Source organism: Periplaneta americana, chromosome 1 (genome assembly GCF_040183065.1).
Source record: "Periplaneta americana isolate PAMFEO1 chromosome 1, P.americana_PAMFEO1_priV1, whole genome shotgun sequence".
Classification (NCBI taxonomy): domain Eukaryota; kingdom Metazoa; phylum Arthropoda; class Insecta; order Blattodea; family Blattidae; genus Periplaneta; species Periplaneta americana.
In genome coordinates, this window is record NC_091117.1 from 207,285,103 (window position 1) to 207,304,767 (window position 19,665).

At 34.1% G+C, this 19,665-nt stretch overlaps 1 protein-coding gene and 2 non-coding genes across 5 annotated transcripts in view; 2 read left to right on the forward strand and 1 right to left on the reverse strand.

Annotated features, from left to right (window-relative positions):
- Positions 1-19,665, reverse strand: part of PAN3 (Poly(A) specific ribonuclease subunit PAN3) — a 94,042-nt gene that overhangs the window by 23,180 nt on the left and 51,197 nt on the right. For all 3 annotated transcript variants that reach the window (XM_069836399.1, XM_069836389.1, XM_069836381.1), the window contains 2 exons: positions 13,364-13,564; positions 5,136-5,298 (listed from right to left, as the gene is read on the reverse strand). In XM_069836399.1, the coding sequence (XP_069692500.1) occupies positions 5,136-5,298; positions 13,364-13,564 (364 nt within the window). The remainder of the gene's footprint in view (positions 1-5,135; positions 5,299-13,363; positions 13,565-19,665) is intronic.
- Positions 506-578, forward strand: TRNAN-GUU (transfer RNA asparagine (anticodon GUU)). The gene has a single exon. It is a non-coding gene; the product is annotated as a tRNA-Asn (tRNA).
- On the forward strand, positions 791-863 carry TRNAN-AUU (transfer RNA asparagine (anticodon AUU)). Its single transcript has one exon. It is a non-coding gene; the product is annotated as a tRNA-Asn (tRNA).

Here is a 19,665-nt window from a genome sequence, read left to right on the forward strand (position 1 = left end):
TGTAAAAAATGGAACAGTCTTCATTTTTGGCCTAGGTGACCAGCATCTCCGTAATTTTTCTCGGGATGCGCAAAAATCCCGTATTTTAATCAAACTTTATTTCATAATGAAAAATCAATTAATTATTTAACCGATGTTTACTTCATAAATTACGCTACTGTTGAAATTAACATTTTGATTTGTATAAAATATATTTGCAAATGTTTGATTTTGAGATCACCAAACATGAATGAACTATGTATGAAGAGTACTGTTAAACAAAAATATAAGTGGATCATTCTCTGAATAAGGCAAAATTTTTCCCTCGAAATTATTCAAATCAACTTTACAGGGAGTCATACCTAAAAGCTTGATTTGCATAATACACGTCACTGTTCGTTAACAGAAAACCATAATTTAAGTCACACAGAGTTAGTGTGCACTCAATGTTGGTTGCTTGACAGTTGTCAGCCCACTTTGAGGTCTGTGGATATAGAGGGAAAAATTGGATCGGAGTTGGTAGAGTTCCCGGGTAGCTCAGTTGGTAGAGCGTTGGTACGTTAAACCAAAGGTCCCGGGTTCGATACCCGGCCCCGGAACAATTTTTCCCTCGAAATTATTCAAATCAACTTTACAGGAGTCATACCTGAAAGCTTGATTTGCATAACACACGTCACTGTTCGTTAACAGAAAACCACAATTTAAGTCACACAGAGTTAGTGTGCACTCAATGTTGGTTGCTTGACGGTTGTCAGCCCACTTTGAGGTCTGTGGATACAGAGGGAAAAATTGGATCGGTGTCTGGTAGAGTTCCTGGGTAGCTCAGTTGGTAGAGCATTGGTACATTAAACCAAAGGTCCCGGGTTCGATACCCGGCCCTGGAACAATTTTTCCCTCGAAATTATTCAAGGCAAAATTTGTTGGCACCATCCAATAAGATTTCCAGAAAATATAGAATATTGACTTTTTAAAATAATCACTAATTTAAGACAATAAGAGGGGGATTATGGAAACTTTTACTGAAAATGTATTTTTACAGTATATTTAGGCTTTGCTCTAGAATATGCCATTAGGAAAGTCCAAGATAACAGAAAGGGTTTAGAATTGAATGGGTTAATCAGCTGCTTGTCTATGAGAATGACGTGAATATGTTACAAGAAAATCCAAACCAAAGGTTAAAACTGATATGGGGTTGCACAACTGCAACAGCAGTGAACACAGGTCCCCTCTATTAACACACAGATCCACTCCATGGACAATTTAAATCATAAAATACCTGTTATTTAAATTTAAAAAGTTAAATGAATCCCTTGTACCTCCAAAGTCTCATATTTTCCTGGCTCTGTTGGAGCCTCAACCTAGACTCATGGAAAGATTGGAAAAAAAACTCTATAGCCGACATAAAGGAAAATTCAGGTTCTCTCCGTATGAAGGTTGGTTGTTGGTATCCATTCACTGATATTTAAAATATAAGCTCTGGACTGGCATACATATGACAAACAACGACATTGTTGTTCACCTTGACTACACTGACCGGCAAAAAAAAAAGTGGATCACTTCATAAAAACCAAATCATTGTCAATAAGCCACCAATTTAGAGCGAGTATTATTAAACAGAATAGCTTCTAAGACTAAGGAAAGAAGTATTCAATATTTCTGGAGATGAATATGATGTTAAGAGGTCATAAAATGCCACCCTTTGAGCCACTTTCTACCCCTAACTGTCAGGTTGTGCGCTTTATGTTTTTACAATAGTTACTAAATCTACATATTACTCTGCGAAAAGATTTATTAAATCTACATACTTAGACTTCAACAAACAAAATTTGATAGCACAATCTCAAGGGAAAAAATGGAACTCTCTGCATCATAATCCACAGTTAATTCCCGATTTACCACAAATATCGTCTGTAGCTGCATTTAGATTGGCAACAGGCACGATTGTTTGGCCAAACACCTGTATAGAATTGGAATATATCAGTCCCCTAACTGCCCATTGTGCAACTCAAACCAAGAAATGGATTCGGAACACCTCAAAATCTGTGCTTCAGTGGCTGACCATGATAATATCTTTGAAAAATATTGGAGTGCAAGAGGTCAAATGACTTTATTGTCAAACACCTGGCATTAGAAAACAACAACAACAACATGTTTTTACATTAAGGATCAGTAATAAACCTTTTAAATTTTACAGTTGTGCAGTGGCCCCTATTCATGAATTCTTCAGTTTCTGTTTTGAATTTAGTTAAGTTGAAATGGTTCATAATGATCATGTTGGTTGTGGGTGGATGAATCGTGTTGTGGCTAATGCCATCGGTGTTTCTTTTGGAAGCATCCAATGTGTCCTACGGCAATTCTGTGAACTGGGTACCTACCAGAGTCAAGCAGAATCAGATAATGGAAGGTCTACATCTAAACGAATGACAGGTTTTTTATTCTCCATGTCTTACAATATCTTCACACGACCTCAGTGCAGGCCAGAAAACAGTCTCGAAACGGTAAGCAAGGTCACTGTCAGTGAGAGGAATGTTAGACTGAGACTCTGGGAAGCCAATATGACCTCAAGAAAACCTGCAATCTCTCCATAGCTCACCCCCAGCACTGGGCAGCATGATTACAGTTTCCACATCAACATCAGAATTGGACTGTGGACCAGTGGTCAATGGTGCTGTTCACAAGTGAGTCGCGATTTTACTTCCAGTCACCTGATGGTAGACAAAAAGTATGAAGAAAATGAGGGGAGTGATATTCACCTTTTAACTTTTCCGAAAGTTCCTTGATCTCCAGAGAACAAGGTGCCGATGCAGGTGTTACGTGCTGTCTCTTCTCACTTTTTAGATATCTTGGATATGGAACAACAAGTTTTGATGGAGAAATCATTGCAATAAGTGAAAGTCTCAGGAATCTTCTATGCCACATCAATAAATTTAAGAATGCAGTTATATTGTCAGACTCCAAAGCAGCTAGTCTATCAATCGTCTCTAAACACACACCTTCATCTCAAACAGCAGAAATAACTAAAATGCTCTCTCAATTAATATCACTCAATAAAAGAATTGTATTCCAATGGATACCATCCCATTGTGGAATCCTGGGAAACGAGAATGCGGATGCTTTAGCAAAGAAGGGCAGCACTGTTACTTACAGACCTGTTACTAAATCTATGTATTACTCTGTGAAAAGATATATTAAATCTACATACTTAGACATCACCAAACAAAATTTGATAACACAATCCCAAGGGAAAAAATGGAACTCTCTGCATCATAATCCACAGTTACTTCCCGATCTACCACGAAAATCGTCTGTAGCTGCATTTAGATTGGCAACAGGTCATGACTGTTTGGCCAAACACCTGCATAGAATTGGAATATATCAGTCCCCTAACTGCCCATTGTGCAACTCAAACCAAGAAATGATTCGAAACACCTCAAAATCTGTGCTTCAGTGGCTGGCCATGATAATATCTTTGAAAAATATTGAAGTGCAAGAGGTCAAATGACTTTATTGTCAAACACCTGGCATTAGAAAACAACAACAACAACTTTTCCGAAAGAATGCTGTCTGGAGGTGGCTATGTCAGGGTATGGGGGCAATATCAGTTTTGGAGCCCAAACAGAGCTTGTTTTCTTCATGGAGGCACTCTGAATGTGCACTGATACATAGTATAAGTTTCAGCAGACCCTGTAATAATCCCCTCTGCAGGCGAACATTTTTATCTTTATGCTTGACAACACTCACCCCTATGCTGCTCACTGCATGACAGACTACCTTTGCGACATCAGGATACCAACCCTGAACTGGCTAGACACAGCCTAGACTTAAATCCTACTGAACACCCGTGGCATATCCTTGGCCAAAGTGTCCGAAGCTGTACCTTGACACCCTGCATGAACATTACAGGACCTAGTGGTCCTGTCAGCATTGCGAAATCAATGAAGGACATCATCGCAATTCGGTGTGGTAACAAACAATATTGGGACAAGATACCTGCACAGTGACAGTTTCAGTGGCATAATAATGTATTAATGAAAGCCATTGCCTAAATAACTGCATGAAATGCATTACTTGAAATTTTCCATAAATTACAACACTTCAGAATTTTATAAAAAAAACTGCAAACAAGAAGCATTTTGATGATGGGAATGAAGTGCACACAATATATGTTAACTTCATTTTACAATATGCCTTTGTCAGAATGTAGAAAAAATAAAGCATAAGCTATAAAATTATAGTTCTTAAAGAATTAAGTGATCCACTTTTTTACCAGTCAATGTATTTTATTCTGTCTGTGGATAAGCTCCAGTGCTTCCACCACGTTGTCTTGATGTTGGTGGCTGACGTTTCGACCACTGTGTTGTGGTCATCTTCAGAGCAGTTGTTGGATAAGGAAATAGTCTGCGAGCTCGTATATTCCAATATATACTGATATATTCCAATTCTATGCAGATGCTTGGCCAAAACAGTCATGGCCTGTTGCCAATCTAAATGCAGCTACAGATGATCACATGTATGCGGCGCCCCCCCCCCCTTCATCCGGACATCGGGCACGGTATCAAGGTCACTCTTTCGGACCTTATAAGGGCCAGTATTTAATATGAATACTCCCCTTCATACAGACCTCAACCGGATTGGACAATGTAGGACCAATCAGATGCCAGAAGGAGAACCTACGACCTATCACAGCAAGTACTCCCCCCATCGAGACTACTATATATATACGAGCTTGCAGACTATTTCCTTATCCAACAACTGCTCTGAAGATGACCACAACACAGCGGTCGAAACATCAGCCACTAACACCAAGACAACGCGGTAGAAGCCCTGAAGCTTATCCACACACCATGTACACCAGCTGCGGAAGCCTACGCAAACACTTATTTTATTCTGTACTTGATATTTGTTTGTTTGAACATTATAAGTTTGTAATGGGAGTTCTTCTATTAACTTACAAATTATGTTACTATAGTTTGAGAAGTCATAAGAATATTGGCACAGATTACAAGAGATTATAATGTTTTATTCTAAAAATTATACTAGGTACTGGTATTCACCTTTTTTCTTGTATTATTTATTTTATACTTTCTTTACTTAGCATGAGAAAAATCACAAACATACATATATCACACATACACATACACAGACATAATACACACCTTTTCTGGTGCACCTGTATCTAATTTGTTAAGGCATTGTACAACATGGGACATGTCAAGCCAAGGTCGTCCATCTTCAGTAACTTGATGGAACAAATAGTCGCGAAACAGCTTGAGCATGTAACGATCTCCAGTCTCTGCCCATGTTGGATCCAAACTTAATCTGAAATAGCAACGAGAAGTAACATTACAGCGAATAATTGGGTGTAGTGTTCATCACGTATTCTTCACCGCACATTTTTCACTATTTCGTAGTTATTCCAGATATATTTTGGGAGGCCGACAACAATTCTTCCAGATGAGAGAGATAGTCTGATGGGACTCTTGGCATTCATTTTGTCAGATGAGAGTTTTATGATTAATATCCTTCTGCACATATGAATTTGTGAGGTAGCATGATGAATACTAACATAACACCTGTTATTGCAAATTCGAGTAATAGTTATTTATGGTACTTGTGAGGTAACTGCATCTTTATTGCGCGAGTGGAAAGATTTAAGCACGAGGCGTCAGCCGAGTGCTTAAATTACACGAGCGCAATAAAGCTCACGCTCACAAGTACCATACGTAATTTTATCCATGACCATAACGAAAAATTATGTTTTATAAAAGAAAATATGTTCAAAATAAGTCCTCATATAATCACCTATCATGGCATGGATTTTAGAATCGATACGTGTACTAGGTAAGTCATGATGTAGGGGGCCGTGATTGGTGAAGAATGGTATCTAAGGCATTGGATAAATAACAAATTATAATTAATTATATAATTTTAATATATATTTTTTCATTTTAAACGTGTATTTTCGTCTTTTTGAAGTTTCAGGGATTATTTAGAAGTGTTCACGGGACTAATGTGATTAAAATAATTTCACATTTTACTTCTGTAAACTTAAGAGGAATATTAAAACGTAATTAATCATCGTGTCTGTTTAGCTCAGTTGGCTAACACATGTTGTTTTAAAATCCTATAAACCCAACTTCGCAGGTTCAAGTCTCCTCGCATCCCAAAAGGTAAATTATTACAAAATTTAAAAAAATACGTATTAGATATGGATGCAATGCACAAATTACGACGTAGTAGATACAGAAAAGAGAAGGAGATTGAGTGTATATACAATTTAAGAAATGGTAATAAACAAGTGGAGGTAGTGACATCAAGTAACTAATATATTAACTTCTTGAGAAATAGTTCAATGGAAAAGTATACGTGTGTGCCCGGGTATTAGGAAAATACTAATGAACTGTGAGATAAAGTTCAAACTGTGAGGTAAAGTCTTTATCTCACTAGTGAAATAAAGTAATGTTGAATAAAAGCCTACTTTACAAACGCAAAAGTATTTAGTAAAGGCATGCTTTTCGTTGTGGTCATGGATAAAGTTATTTTTATCTAAAAATTTTACAGTTATGTTATTTTTTAATTTAACACCAAAGAAAATATTGTATGTAGAATATAAAATATATAAATAGATAAAAAATTACTTGGACAATTATCACAAATAGAAAAGAAAGAAGCAAACAAAATAATGGAAGCCACCAGAAAAATATATTTAAAAAAAAGATTAAGAGAACATATGAACAGAGGAAGTCGTAAAGACAACATGACCAACAGAGAATTGCACATGAAGAGTGGGATGTACAAAACAGACAGCATTGGAAAATGAACACAGGAAGATAATCTCTGTCACATATTCCATGTGTGCTTGTATTTGTGTGTGCACGCACGTGTTTGTCTGTGTTTTTCTTAATGTTGAATAATGTTTACTATGAGCCTGCACTATACACAAAATGTAAGTCACACTGGCACGTAACAGCATTAACTGCCAATAACACAGACCTATATCTATGTAAATTAAAGAGTAAATAATTATTCCATAATTAATATTTTACACACTGTTACATAGCTCCTAGCACTTCCTATACACTTAGGCTTGCTTGACAAGGACTCTGAAAATGAACAGCTAAAGAGGCTCCAGTGAAGCTACGTCAGGCCCAGCAAGCTGGTAATGGATTTTATGCTCGACCATGCCGAAATGTAGTAATTATACACCTGGTGGCAGCCCTTTAATGGACCTCATTAAAGTACACCTATTCATTAAAGTTCAGGTGTTCCACCAATCAGAAAACACCATTGTAGCAATATGGAAGCGCAAGTATTGATTATTCTCGGACATGCAATCGAAAGACAACTAGCGAAACACCACGGAGGCTAGAAATCCAATACTGTCGCAGAAGGTTATGTTCTGTTACTATAATAATTAGCGTTAATTGTAAATAATATTCAAACAAATTCAATTTGTCATCTCGTTTTTCAATGTCTAAATTAATTTCAAGGTTATATCAAGATTAATGTTTATTTTACTTTCTAGATTATATCAAGGTCAATGACATTTCTTTCTCGGAAAAAATCAATACTTTCGCGTCTGTGCACATCTCACAATTTACGAGATATTGCACAGGGTCAGTCCCGCTCCCCAGTCAGGTAAGAATAACATCAATACTTATGAATAATTTCAAGTTAGAAATATGGTCGAGGATAAAAAGTCGTATGAAACTTGACTATAATGGTAATTAAGATGCTCGTATGAAAATTATGAAACTAGCTTGCGCTCATTTCATAAACATACTCGCGTCTTAATTACTACCATTATAGATTCGTTGCATAATGTACTATTAGAATGCTTTCAAAAGAAGAACTAACCTCGGAAATGAGACTGTTAAACATAATGGCTGGGAAAATTAGAAAAATATGGCCTACATATAAATCTTGAGAAATGTTTAGTGATGAAGATTGGAAGAGGACAGTCAGATAGTGGTTACATTAAGATCAGAAATCACAGTTTAAAAGAAGTTGAGGAAGTAGATTATTTAGTAAGTAGGATTTCATTCACAGGAAAAATTAAAAAAGAAATCACTAATAGGATTGGGCTGTGTGCTAAATTTTATAACACAGTAAAACATATTTTATGCTCAACCATGCCGAAATGTAGTAATTAAACACCTGGTAGCAGCCCTTTAATGGACCTCATTAAAGTACACCTATTTATTAAAGTTCAGGTGTTCCACCAATCAGAAAATACCATTGTAGCAATATGAAAGCGCAAGTATCGATTATTCTCGGATATGCAATCGAAAGACAACTAGTTCTGTTACTATAATAATTAGCGTTAATTGTAAATAACATTCAAATAAATTCAATTTGTCATCTCGTTTTTCAATGTCTAATTCAATTTCAAGGTTATATCAAGATTAATGTTTATTTTACTCTCTAGATTATATCAAGGTCAATGTCGACATTTGTTTCTCAGAAAAAATCAATACTTTCGCATCTGCGCACATCTCACAATTTACGAGGTATTGCACAAGGTCAGTTCCGCTCCTCAGCCAGATAAGAATAACATGAATACTTATGAATAATTTCAAGTTAGAAATATGGTCGAGCATAAAAAGTCGTATGAAACTTGACTATAATGGTAATTAAGATGCTTGTATGAAAATTATGAAACTCGCTTGCGCTCATTTCATAAACATACTCGCGTCTTAATTACTACCATTATAGGCTCGTTGCATAATGTACTATTGTGGAACTGGGAGGTGTCAAAAGAAATCAAGATTATGATGTATAAATGTTAATACATGCCTTTAGTTACGTACAGTGCTGAGACCTGAACCATGATTATGAAGGACATAAGTAGAATCCAGGCAGGAGAAATGAAATTTTTAAGAAGCATAGAAAAGAAAACAAGAAGGGGCAAAATCAGAAATGAATTTATTAGACAGACATTAGGAGTTAAAAAATTAAAAGATAGGCCTACAATAGTGGAAATGAGATTAAAATGGTTCAATCATTTGAAAAGAATGAATGAAAGAATAATACCAAGAAGGGCATTTGAAATGAAAGTCAAAGGTGTAAGATCATTAGGAAGACCCCAGACTAGATGGATAGATCAAGTACGCATAGATTAAAAGAGAGAGAGGCAATGATTGGAAAGAGTTCAAGAGGAGGAATTGTGGTAAGACAGGACTTTGTGGAGGAGGGTATGTTCTGAGACAACCCAAAACCGAGTGGAAACGTCTACTGATGATTTTGATGGTGATGACAACACAATTACTGAAAACATGCAACAATTTTCGCTCACTCTGCATCTTCAATCACTTGCCATGCCCAAAGTATAAGAGCTGAATCTACACATATTGCGAGTGAAATATATATTGTAGTAAGTAAATACGAGCTTTTCAGACTTTTGGTAGCTTTTATGGTTTAAGAGTTTTGGTACAATTTGGTAATAAAGCTCTGCTGTGACGTTAACTACAAAGAAGATATCATGTTAGTATGAAACAAGCATGACAGGAACATGCGCAAATATTCTGTAATATTTAATGAAATTCAAACATACATATAAAATATATTATATAAAGGCTGAATGACAAACAGTCAAGTACCCGCCTTTAGTTAAAAAAAAGATATTGGGGACCAAGGTTCCATGTTCATTTTTTCTGGTGGAATGCAGCATCTTTCTTAGGCAGAAATAAATATTTTGAATACATTATATCCAGTAGTTGAGTGAGATGCATGTAACTCATCCTGTGGATGAAACACCTAATTTAGAACTAATTCATGAAGGAAATTTTACACTCAAGCACAACTAACAGTGTATCCTGTATCCTACATCCATCATGCACTTAAGGGAAGACTCCACTGAAAATCATGAAAATTTTTCCAAATTTTTTTTTAGCTATTTCACTTATTCAGAATTTATATTTTCATACTCCAAATGGATTCAGCTCAATTCTGATTACAGATACTCGTATGTTTACACTTTTTAAATTAAGGCTGGAAGGGGGCGTGGAATTTAAAGATCTGTCAAAATTGTTTTTCATCGAAGAATTCTTTTTTAAAATTTCTGATTACAAATCTAGTAACTTTTTATTGGCTCCCTGAAGTTACTAGATGAATGTAGTGGAGGAGAATATTAATTTACATAAATATTCATTTTATTTTCAAATCTATTTTTCTGTGTTCATTTTTGTTGATTCAACACCAACCTTCTTACGCCAAATATTAATCAATCTGGATGAAATTTTTACTGCAAGTATTTATGAGGTAGCTGCATGTTTCTATGCATTTATTTTGTGAGAAATGCTGCTAGTTTATTTTATTAATATTTTTCTTAAGAAAAATATTAATAAAATAAACTAGCAGCATTAAGAAAAATATTAATAAAATAAACTAGCAGCATTAAGAAAAATATTAATAAAATAAACTAGCAGCATTAAGAAAAATATTAATAAAATAAACTAGCAGCATTTCTCACAAAATAAATGCATAGAAACATACAGCTACCTCATAAATACTTGCAGTAAAAATTTCATCCAGATTCATTAATATATGGCATAAGAAAGTTGGTGTTGAATCAACAAAAATGAACACAGAAAAATAGATTTGAAAATAAAATGAATATTTATGTAAATTAATATTCCCCTCCGCTACATTCATCTAGTAACTTCAGGGAGCCAACAAAAAGTTGCTAGATTTGTAATCAGAAATTTTAAAAAAGAATTCTTCGATGAAAAACAATTTTGACAGCTCTTTAAATTCCACGCCCCCTTCCAGCTTAATTTAAAAAATGTAAACATACGAGTATTTGTAATCAGAATTGAGCTGAATTCATTTGGGGTATGAAAATATAAATTCCGAATAAGTGAAATAGCTAAAAAAAATTTGGAAAAATTTTCATGATTTTCAGTGGAGTCTTCCCTTAATGGTGGTACTGTAGCAGTACGTTAATCTATAGAACAAAATGACTGTCACAAAGATAACTTGTTCTTTTATCATGTTGCGAATTATATTAAACTTTATAGTTTATCTTTTTTAACTATTATTAAAAGATAATTTTTCTTTTCCAATAATTGTTTAACTACAAACACATGATCTACTGTCGACCTTGCTGCTCTAAGTCATGCTTGTTCTTCATCCTCTTTAGCTCTGTATTTCTCATCCAGAAAATAGTTCAGTATTTCCCATACATACATAAGTGTTCTGCTCATGGGCAGGTCTTTCACTGCAAACCCAGCATTCTCCAATCTTTCCTATTTTCTGCCTTCCTCTTAGTCTCCGCATATGATCCACATATCTTAATTTCGTGTATCATCTGATATCTTCTTCTGCCCCGAATTCTTCTCCTGTTTACCATTCCTTTAATGCATCCTTCATTCTAATTAGTGGTCAGGTGTATAATGGTTTGCCCCATTTTCCTATGATAATTTGTCCGTCCATCCATCCAGTCATCTACACATATGGTTCAATGGACGCATATCTGAGTTTGATTTGAAGCAGGAAAGGGCATTTGAAGGGGATGAAAATGATATAGTCCTAAGCCACACAGACAAAATTTTATTACAGGAAGACTTATTAAAGATTTAGGCCCGGTTTCTTCAACCATTGTTAAATTATAACAGTGTGTTATTCCATTTTAACTGTAAACTTAACAATTGAAGCATTTCTTCAACTACTGTTAGTACTAACAGGCTGTTAAAACCTATGTTAATTTAACTGCCCAATTTCATGCAGTTAAATCATTTAACACTCTGTTAGCATGGAAGTATCCAATATGGCTGGTGCGGTAGATGCTGAACTTCTATATCTGGATTATTTAGAAAATGATATCCATGAATACATAAACAGAGGGGATGATTTCTGTGATTTGACAGACCAGAAGTTCATACAAAGATATAGGCTATTTTCTGCCAAGCCTCACTTCTCGCTTTCAACTTAGATCCGTTTGTTTGTTTATTCTCATTAATTGGTTTATACTGTGAAATAATTTCCAGCAGAAGGCTTCTCTCGAACGAGGAGAAATTAGTCCTATGATTTCTTTTTGTTCCAGTGTTTGCCATTTCATAACAGCAATACCAATACGCCGCTCCACGCTATTGTGATACAGACGAGGAAAGAAGCAGAAATCAAACCTGAGAGAATAGAAAGACTTCTATCCTCTCTGAATCAAACAACGGAAACAAGCAAGAATCGCAATTGTCAGAGTTCAGAAAACAGAAGTGAGCCTACACTTGGTTATAGGTTATGGTTAAACTCTAGAATCTCTGGTCCTAACAGAGAGTTAACAAACAGAATGTTAAAATGTGAAATGTAAAGTTGAAGAAATGCAATATTTTTAACAGCAATTCATACTTTTAACTTACTGTTAATTAACGCTATGTTAGGTGCATTTTAACAAAGGCTGCAGAAACTGGGCCTTAGAGTACAATGTTATTAGGGTGGTATCATCATTTCTTCAGCATATAATTACATCATTTGTTGAGTAATTTTTACAATATTTTATGCTCGACCATGCCGAAATGTAGTAATTATACACCTGGTAGCAGTCCTTTAATGCATGTCATTAAAGTACACCTACTTATTAAAGTACAGTTGTTTTCAGCCAATGACAACTCAGCTTACAGGTGTTCAGCCAATAACGAGTCAGCTTTGTACCGTTATAAAACCGCAAGTATAGATTATTCTCGGATATGCAATTGAAAGAGAATTAGCGAAAAGTCACGGAGGCTGGAAATCCAATACTGTCGCAGAAGGTTATGTTCTGTTACTATAATAATTAGCGTTAATTGTAAATAATATTCAAATAAATTCAATTTGTCATCTCGTTTTTCAATGTCGAATTCAATAATCAAGGTTATACCAAGTTTAACGGGATTACACAAGGTCAATGATATTATTGTTCCTCGGAAAAAATCAATACTTTCGCATCTGCTCACATCTCACAATTCACGACCTAGAACAAGGTCACTTCCGATCTTGTCAGATACAAATAAAATGTATACATCTGAATTAATTTCAAGTTAGAAATGTGGTCGAGCATAAAAAGTCGTATGAAACTCGCCTATAATGGTAATTAAGAAGCTCGTATGAAAATATGAAACTTGCGCTCGTTTCATAAACATCCATACTCGCTTCTTAATTACTATCATTATATTCTCGTTGCATAATGTACTATTAGGCTACTAGTAGCTTTTCCATACGTGTGAGAAATGAACTTCTACAGAAAACAATTTTTGTTAAAAGTGTGGCTTTGGACTATTTCATTCTCACCTTTTCACTTGTCTCTTTTCTTGCATTTATCATATGTTTCACATTGTGACCTAATGTCATTGTATGTGCCTACAAAGTGCATAATAATGATGCTTGAAATTTAGTCACAAGCAATACTTACTCTGGTCGCTCATTGACTGTCCCCAGTTTAACCAACAACCGGCACAAGCGACCATTCTCCATTTCTTTGGATAGCTCATTTTCTAATACATCTGATCTAATCTGAATGGCATCCAACTGTGTGTAGAAACGCGCCCCTATCATTGGCATTAGATCTGTCACACTCCTGTGCTGTTGCTGCTGCTGGTTGGTCAACAAGTACCTACAGTTAACAAGGAAATACGGAACAAATATATTACACTATACTCCTTATAAACTACAGAAAGTTCGTACAGCTCATCGCGTCTGGTTTTATGCTTGTATTTATCTTTAAAACTTCAATAAATGGATCGATTTGAATGACAATTTGTAGATGTATGACACTGGAAATTTTCACATCATATGTTACAATTTCGAATATATCAGTCCCCTAACTGCCCATTGTGCAACTCAAACCAAGAAATGGATTCGGAACACCTCAAAATCTGTGCTTCATTTGCTGGCCATGATAATATCTTTGAAAAATATCGGAGTGCAAGAGGTCAAATGACTTTATTGTCAAACGCCTGGCATTAGAAAACAACAACAACATGTTACAATTTCACCTGAAATGTCCTATTCGAAACTCTGTGGCAAGTGAAGGAATAGCACATTCAACACAGAAATCTAAATTTCTTTAGGGCCACTGTTCAAAATATAAACAAACAGCTTCTGACAGCCATGCTAAATTATAAACGTAACAGTAAGCCACTTGTTGATTTTTGCAGGAACACAGTTTAAAGACTTGAAACAAGCCAATCAATCGTCAATTTAAAAATATCTTTAAGGACTTTATGTTCTACTGTATTCCTGTCCAAGCTATAGTTTGAATTTAAAATTTGTTATTTTTTTATTGTGCGTGAATTGCCATAAGCATTACTATTATTATCATTATTATTATTATTATCCATTTTTAATCTTACATACACTACTTTTAACACTTGAATATGATTAATTAACTAGTGGACTTACTCGTGTTAATTATGTAAGTTTGTGCGGCTTACAGCTGTTTCGGTGCTTCACGCACCATCCTCAGAGCCTACTAGATCGCGGTGTCATCTCGAACTTCTCTGCCTGTTATGTGGGTGCGTTTGATTGTTGAAAGGTGTTGAAAAGTGGAGTCGAATAGTGTGTGTGTACTGAAATTGATCTGTGTGTTGAGAATTTGATCGGGGTGTGTTTTAGTGTGTTTGTATATTTCGTATTGTTCTAGTATGTTGAGTTTTTGGTTCTTGGGTTGTATGTGTAGGATTTCCATGTCCGTATTTATTTTATTGTACGTATGGTTAGCACTGGTTATGTGATCGGCATATGTAGATGTATTATGTCCTCTGGTTATTGCTTTAATGTGTTCTTTGTAGCGTGTTTGGAATGATCTGCCTGTCTGTCCTATGTAGAACTTATCGCAACTATTACATGTGAGTTTGTATACATCTGTGTGGTCGTATTTATTTGTTTGTGTTTTTTGTGTGTTGAGATGTCTTTGTAGTGTGTTTTCTGTTCTGTACGTTATGTTGTATTTCTGCTTTCTGAATCAAGATGCGATCTTATGTGTGCTTTTGTTTTCATATGTTAGTGTGATGTATTTCTTGTGTTCTTGTGTTTGTGTTGTGTTTTGCGTGTTTTTGTGTTTGTTAAGTTTTTGTTTTGTCTTTCTTATGATGTTGTCTATTATGTTTGGATTGTATTCGTTTTCTTGTGCTATGTATTTGATTGTGTTCACTTCTTCATTGCAGTGTTGTTGGCTCATAGGCATGTTGAGTAATCTGTGTACCATTGTCCTGAATGCAGCATGTTTGTGTTGTATGGGGTGGTTAGATGTGTTGTGTATGTGTGTGGTGGTGGTTGGTTTTCTGTATATTTTGTAGGTGTGTTTGTTGTCAATTTTTGTTATGGTGATGTCTAGGAAATTTATGGATGCGGACATGGAAATCCTACACATACAACCCAAGAACCAAAAACTCAACACACTAGAACAATACGAAATATACAAACACACTAAAACACACCCTGATCAAATTCTCAACACACAGATCAATTTCAGTACACACATACTATTCGACTCCACTTTTCAACACCTTTCAACAATCAAACGCACCCACATAACAGGCAGAGAAGTTCGAGATGACGCCGCGATCTAGTAGGCTCTGAGGATGGTGCGTGAAGCACCGAAACAGTTGTAAGCCGCACAAACTTACATAATTAACACAAGTAAGTCCACTAGTTAATTAATTATATTATTAAGTTAACAAGAATGATTATATCAAGATAATAGGCTATTTTAATGCAAGGGTTGAGAATTCAACGATAGGTGGAACAGTAGTTGAGTTTGGTGAACACACTTGTAATAGAAACAGTCACAGATTAATTAATTTCGCAGTACACAACCAACTCAGCATAATAAACAGTTTTTTTCAATCACAAAGATAATCATATATACACATGGAAGGCTCAAAATCTATAATTAAACAAAAAGCGTGGGGGGGGGGGAGCTAATAAATTCATCAACAGAATATTCCTATAAAGTTCAGTTACTTCCAAGACTCTCGCATATGATGGTTGTACCAATGGCAATTAGATATTTTAGTGGAGAATTACACCTTTAGGTAACAATGTTGAAGAGGAAAGGGAAAATATTCAGAGTACGTTGCAAAAAGCAGTCAATGAAAGCTATGAGGCCAAGAGGAAATGGCAAAGGAAAAGAGGGCTTCAAAAATGGGATGACAATATTAAAGAAATTATTAAAGCTTTCTGCCCACAGGAAATTCAACTGCACAAAGGCACAAAGAAGGAAGAGAATACAATACAATACCACGAGAAAAGAGATCTTTAGGATGTCCGACAAAAAGATTGCTTGAGATACCAGTCTTTTATTTAGACCGTTCCAGCTCTTTAAGGACTAATACATAAGAGAAAGAAGATGATTATTATTATTTTTTTTTAAATAACAATGTCATACATATATTCTTCTGCTTCTTCTTAAGGCACTACAACTTCATATATTGGAAGTTTTTTTGGCCTTTTCAACAATTTTCCTACACTCTTTTCTATCCTGAATGCATTTTATCCAATTTTTAACTTTTATGGTTATTACATATTTTATTACTTCACACATTGTATGATAATAAAATTTTTTATGTAAGTCTTTAGAGAAAGTATATCACACTATTTTTACTCTATGTTATGGTGAAATCTTGATTTCAACGAGTATGTGGCTTACCATTCTGTTCCACTGAGCTCTTCTTTCGGTAACAGAGTAAATTACACTGAAAACAGTTGTATCTAAGAGAAAAAAAATCATATGTTTAAAAGGTAATCATTCTGTATTTGTAATTCTTAGTCAAGACGAAGTTTGCGGTTATGGTGAGGGAACATAACACCACCACGAAATTTCATACATAAATAGATGCGAAACAGAATACTGTTAATGAATATTACTAACCAAATTTATTATGTAACTCCATCAACCATTAGTAAAACCACAAACCAACATCTTTAGTATACTGTTAATTTCGAGCATTTTTTGTTCATTTCAAATTTTGACTTTCTTCCAAAATCACACGAGACCCAGATTCACAAGATATCAGTCCAAGAAAGAAACACAATAATATGTACAAGTGAAATCATAAAATACAGATGAATTATTTCCATAATGAGACACACTTATTCATTTTCTTATGGAAAGTTATACAGCACTAATAAAGAGTACATGTATATATAGATGCTTGTTAAAACATCTGTCATCGATGATAAAATTATATTACGGACATTTTGCAGTGAGCAACTTTTTTCTCAGTGGTGGGTACTTCAATTACCCAAGCGTCCCTTTACAAGTAATGCATAATAATTGTAGCTATACTTTGCTGTTGTAACATTTACCTTGGTTCACCATGGAGGCAATCTACATAGCACCAGATGATGATCAATAGAGCAATGGTGGCACTTAGTACATGTACTGATATAAGAAACATTTATTGTAGACAATTTTCGTATTTTCTTCAATATTAGCAATCTGTGACTCATTTGATTTTACAAATAACATAAGAAATTAAAGGCAAGTGTTCCATTGTTTTCTTCCAAACTCCCTTACAAAATTCTATAAAGATAATTATTTCAAGAAAGACGAACATCTGTCATCGATGATAAAATTATATTACGGACATTTTGCAGTGAGCAACTTTTTTCTCAGTGGTGGGTACTTCAATTACCCAAGCGTCCCTTTACAAGTAATGCATAATAATTGTAGCTATACTTTGCTGTTGTAACATTTACCTTGGTTCACCATGGAGGCAATCTACATAGCACCAGATGATGATCAATAGAGCAATGGTGGCACTTAGTACATGTACTGATATAAGAAACATTTATTGTAGACAATTTTCGTATTTTCTTCAATATTAGCAATCTGTGACTCATTTGATTTTACAAATAACATAAGAAATTAAAGGCAAGTGTTCCATTGTTTTCTTCCAAACTCCCTTACAAAATTCTATAAAGATAATTATTTCAAGAAAGACGAACTATTTGACCTTGAATCCTGCAACTTTATCATTATTTTGGAATAATGCGATCTATGCATTTCATGTGAAACTTATTTTCAGTCTTTTTCAAGAAGAAAATGTCACAATATATCAGAGTACTTTGGAAAAGAACCACGTGTGATATATTATGTGAAACTTAAGTGCTAATAACAGAACTTGTAAGTTATTATTGCTTAATTTCATAAATCCACTTTCATTCACTGATTTTTCTATTTCTTTTCTTTTTTGCTACCTAATAAATTTTACCTTTTCTCTTAACAACTCACACAGAAAAATGCTTACATTTATTACTTCCCTTTATTATAAAGTATTCAAAGCAATTTTTTTTATCTAATGCAATGTTTTCTTTACCGTAAGGCAGGAATGGGCATAATTACGCCTGTCCCTGCTGTAAGGTGTTCAAAGCTATATTTGTAACTATCAGCATTATTTTAAATAATGGAATGTTTTCTTTGAATTAGTTCTCTTTATTGTAAGGCAGGAATGGGCGTAATGTGCCCGCTTATGGGTATGTTACGCCTGTTCCTGCTGTAAGATGTTCAAAGCTATACTTGTAACTATCAGCATTTTTAAATTAGTGGAACGTTTTCTTTAAATTAGTTCTCTTTACTATAAAATGTTCAAAGCTATGCTTGTAACTATCAGCATTTTTAAATTAATGGAACGTTTTCTTTAAATTAGTTCTCTTTACTATAAAATGTTCAAAGCTATACTTGTAACTATCAGCATTTTTAAATTAATGGAACGTTTTCTTTAAATTAGTTCTCTTTACTATAAAATGTTCAAAGCTATGCTTGTAACTATCAGCATTTTTAAATTAATGGAACGTTTTCTTTAAATTAGTTCTCTTTACTATAAAATGTTCAAATTAATGGAACGTTTTCTTTAAATTAGTTCTCTTTACTATAAAATGTTCAAAGCTATGCTTGTAACTATCAGCATTTTTAAATTAATGGAACGTTTTCTTTAAATTAGTTCTCTTTACTATAACATGTTCAAAGCTATACTTGTAACTATTAGCATTTATTTTTTATCTAATACAATGTTTTTTTTTTTTAAATTAGTTCTCTTTACTATAAAATGTCCAAAGCTATACTTGTAACTACTAGCATTTATTTTTTATCTAATACAATGTTTTCTTTAAATTAGTTCTCTTTACTATAAAATGTTCAAAGTTATACTTGTAACTATCAGCATTTATTTTTTATCTAATACAATGTTTTTTTTTTTAATTAGTTTTCTTTACTATAAAATGTCCAAAGCTATACTTGTAACTATTAGCATTTTTTTTTATCTAATACAATGTTTTCTTTAAATTAGTTCTCTTTACTATAAAATGTTCAAAGCTATACTTGTAACTATTAGCATTTTTTTTGTCTAATACAATGTTTTCTTTAAATTAGTTCTCTTTACTATAAAATGTTCAAGGCTATACTTGTAACTATTAGCATTTATTTTTTATCTAATACAATGTTTTCTTTAAATTAGTTCTCTTTACTATAAAATGTTCAAAGCTATACTTGTAACTATCAACATCTTTTTTAACTAATGCAATATCTAATGCAATGTTTTCTTTAAATTAGTTATCTTTACTATAAGGTGTTAAAAGCTATATACAAGCATTTTTTGTTATTTAATGCTATATTTTCTCTAAATTCTGAATTACTAAATATTTCATTTCCTATAACATTCACATACTTGTGCTACACTTTTTTCCTTGTAATTATCAATGATCAGGATGTTA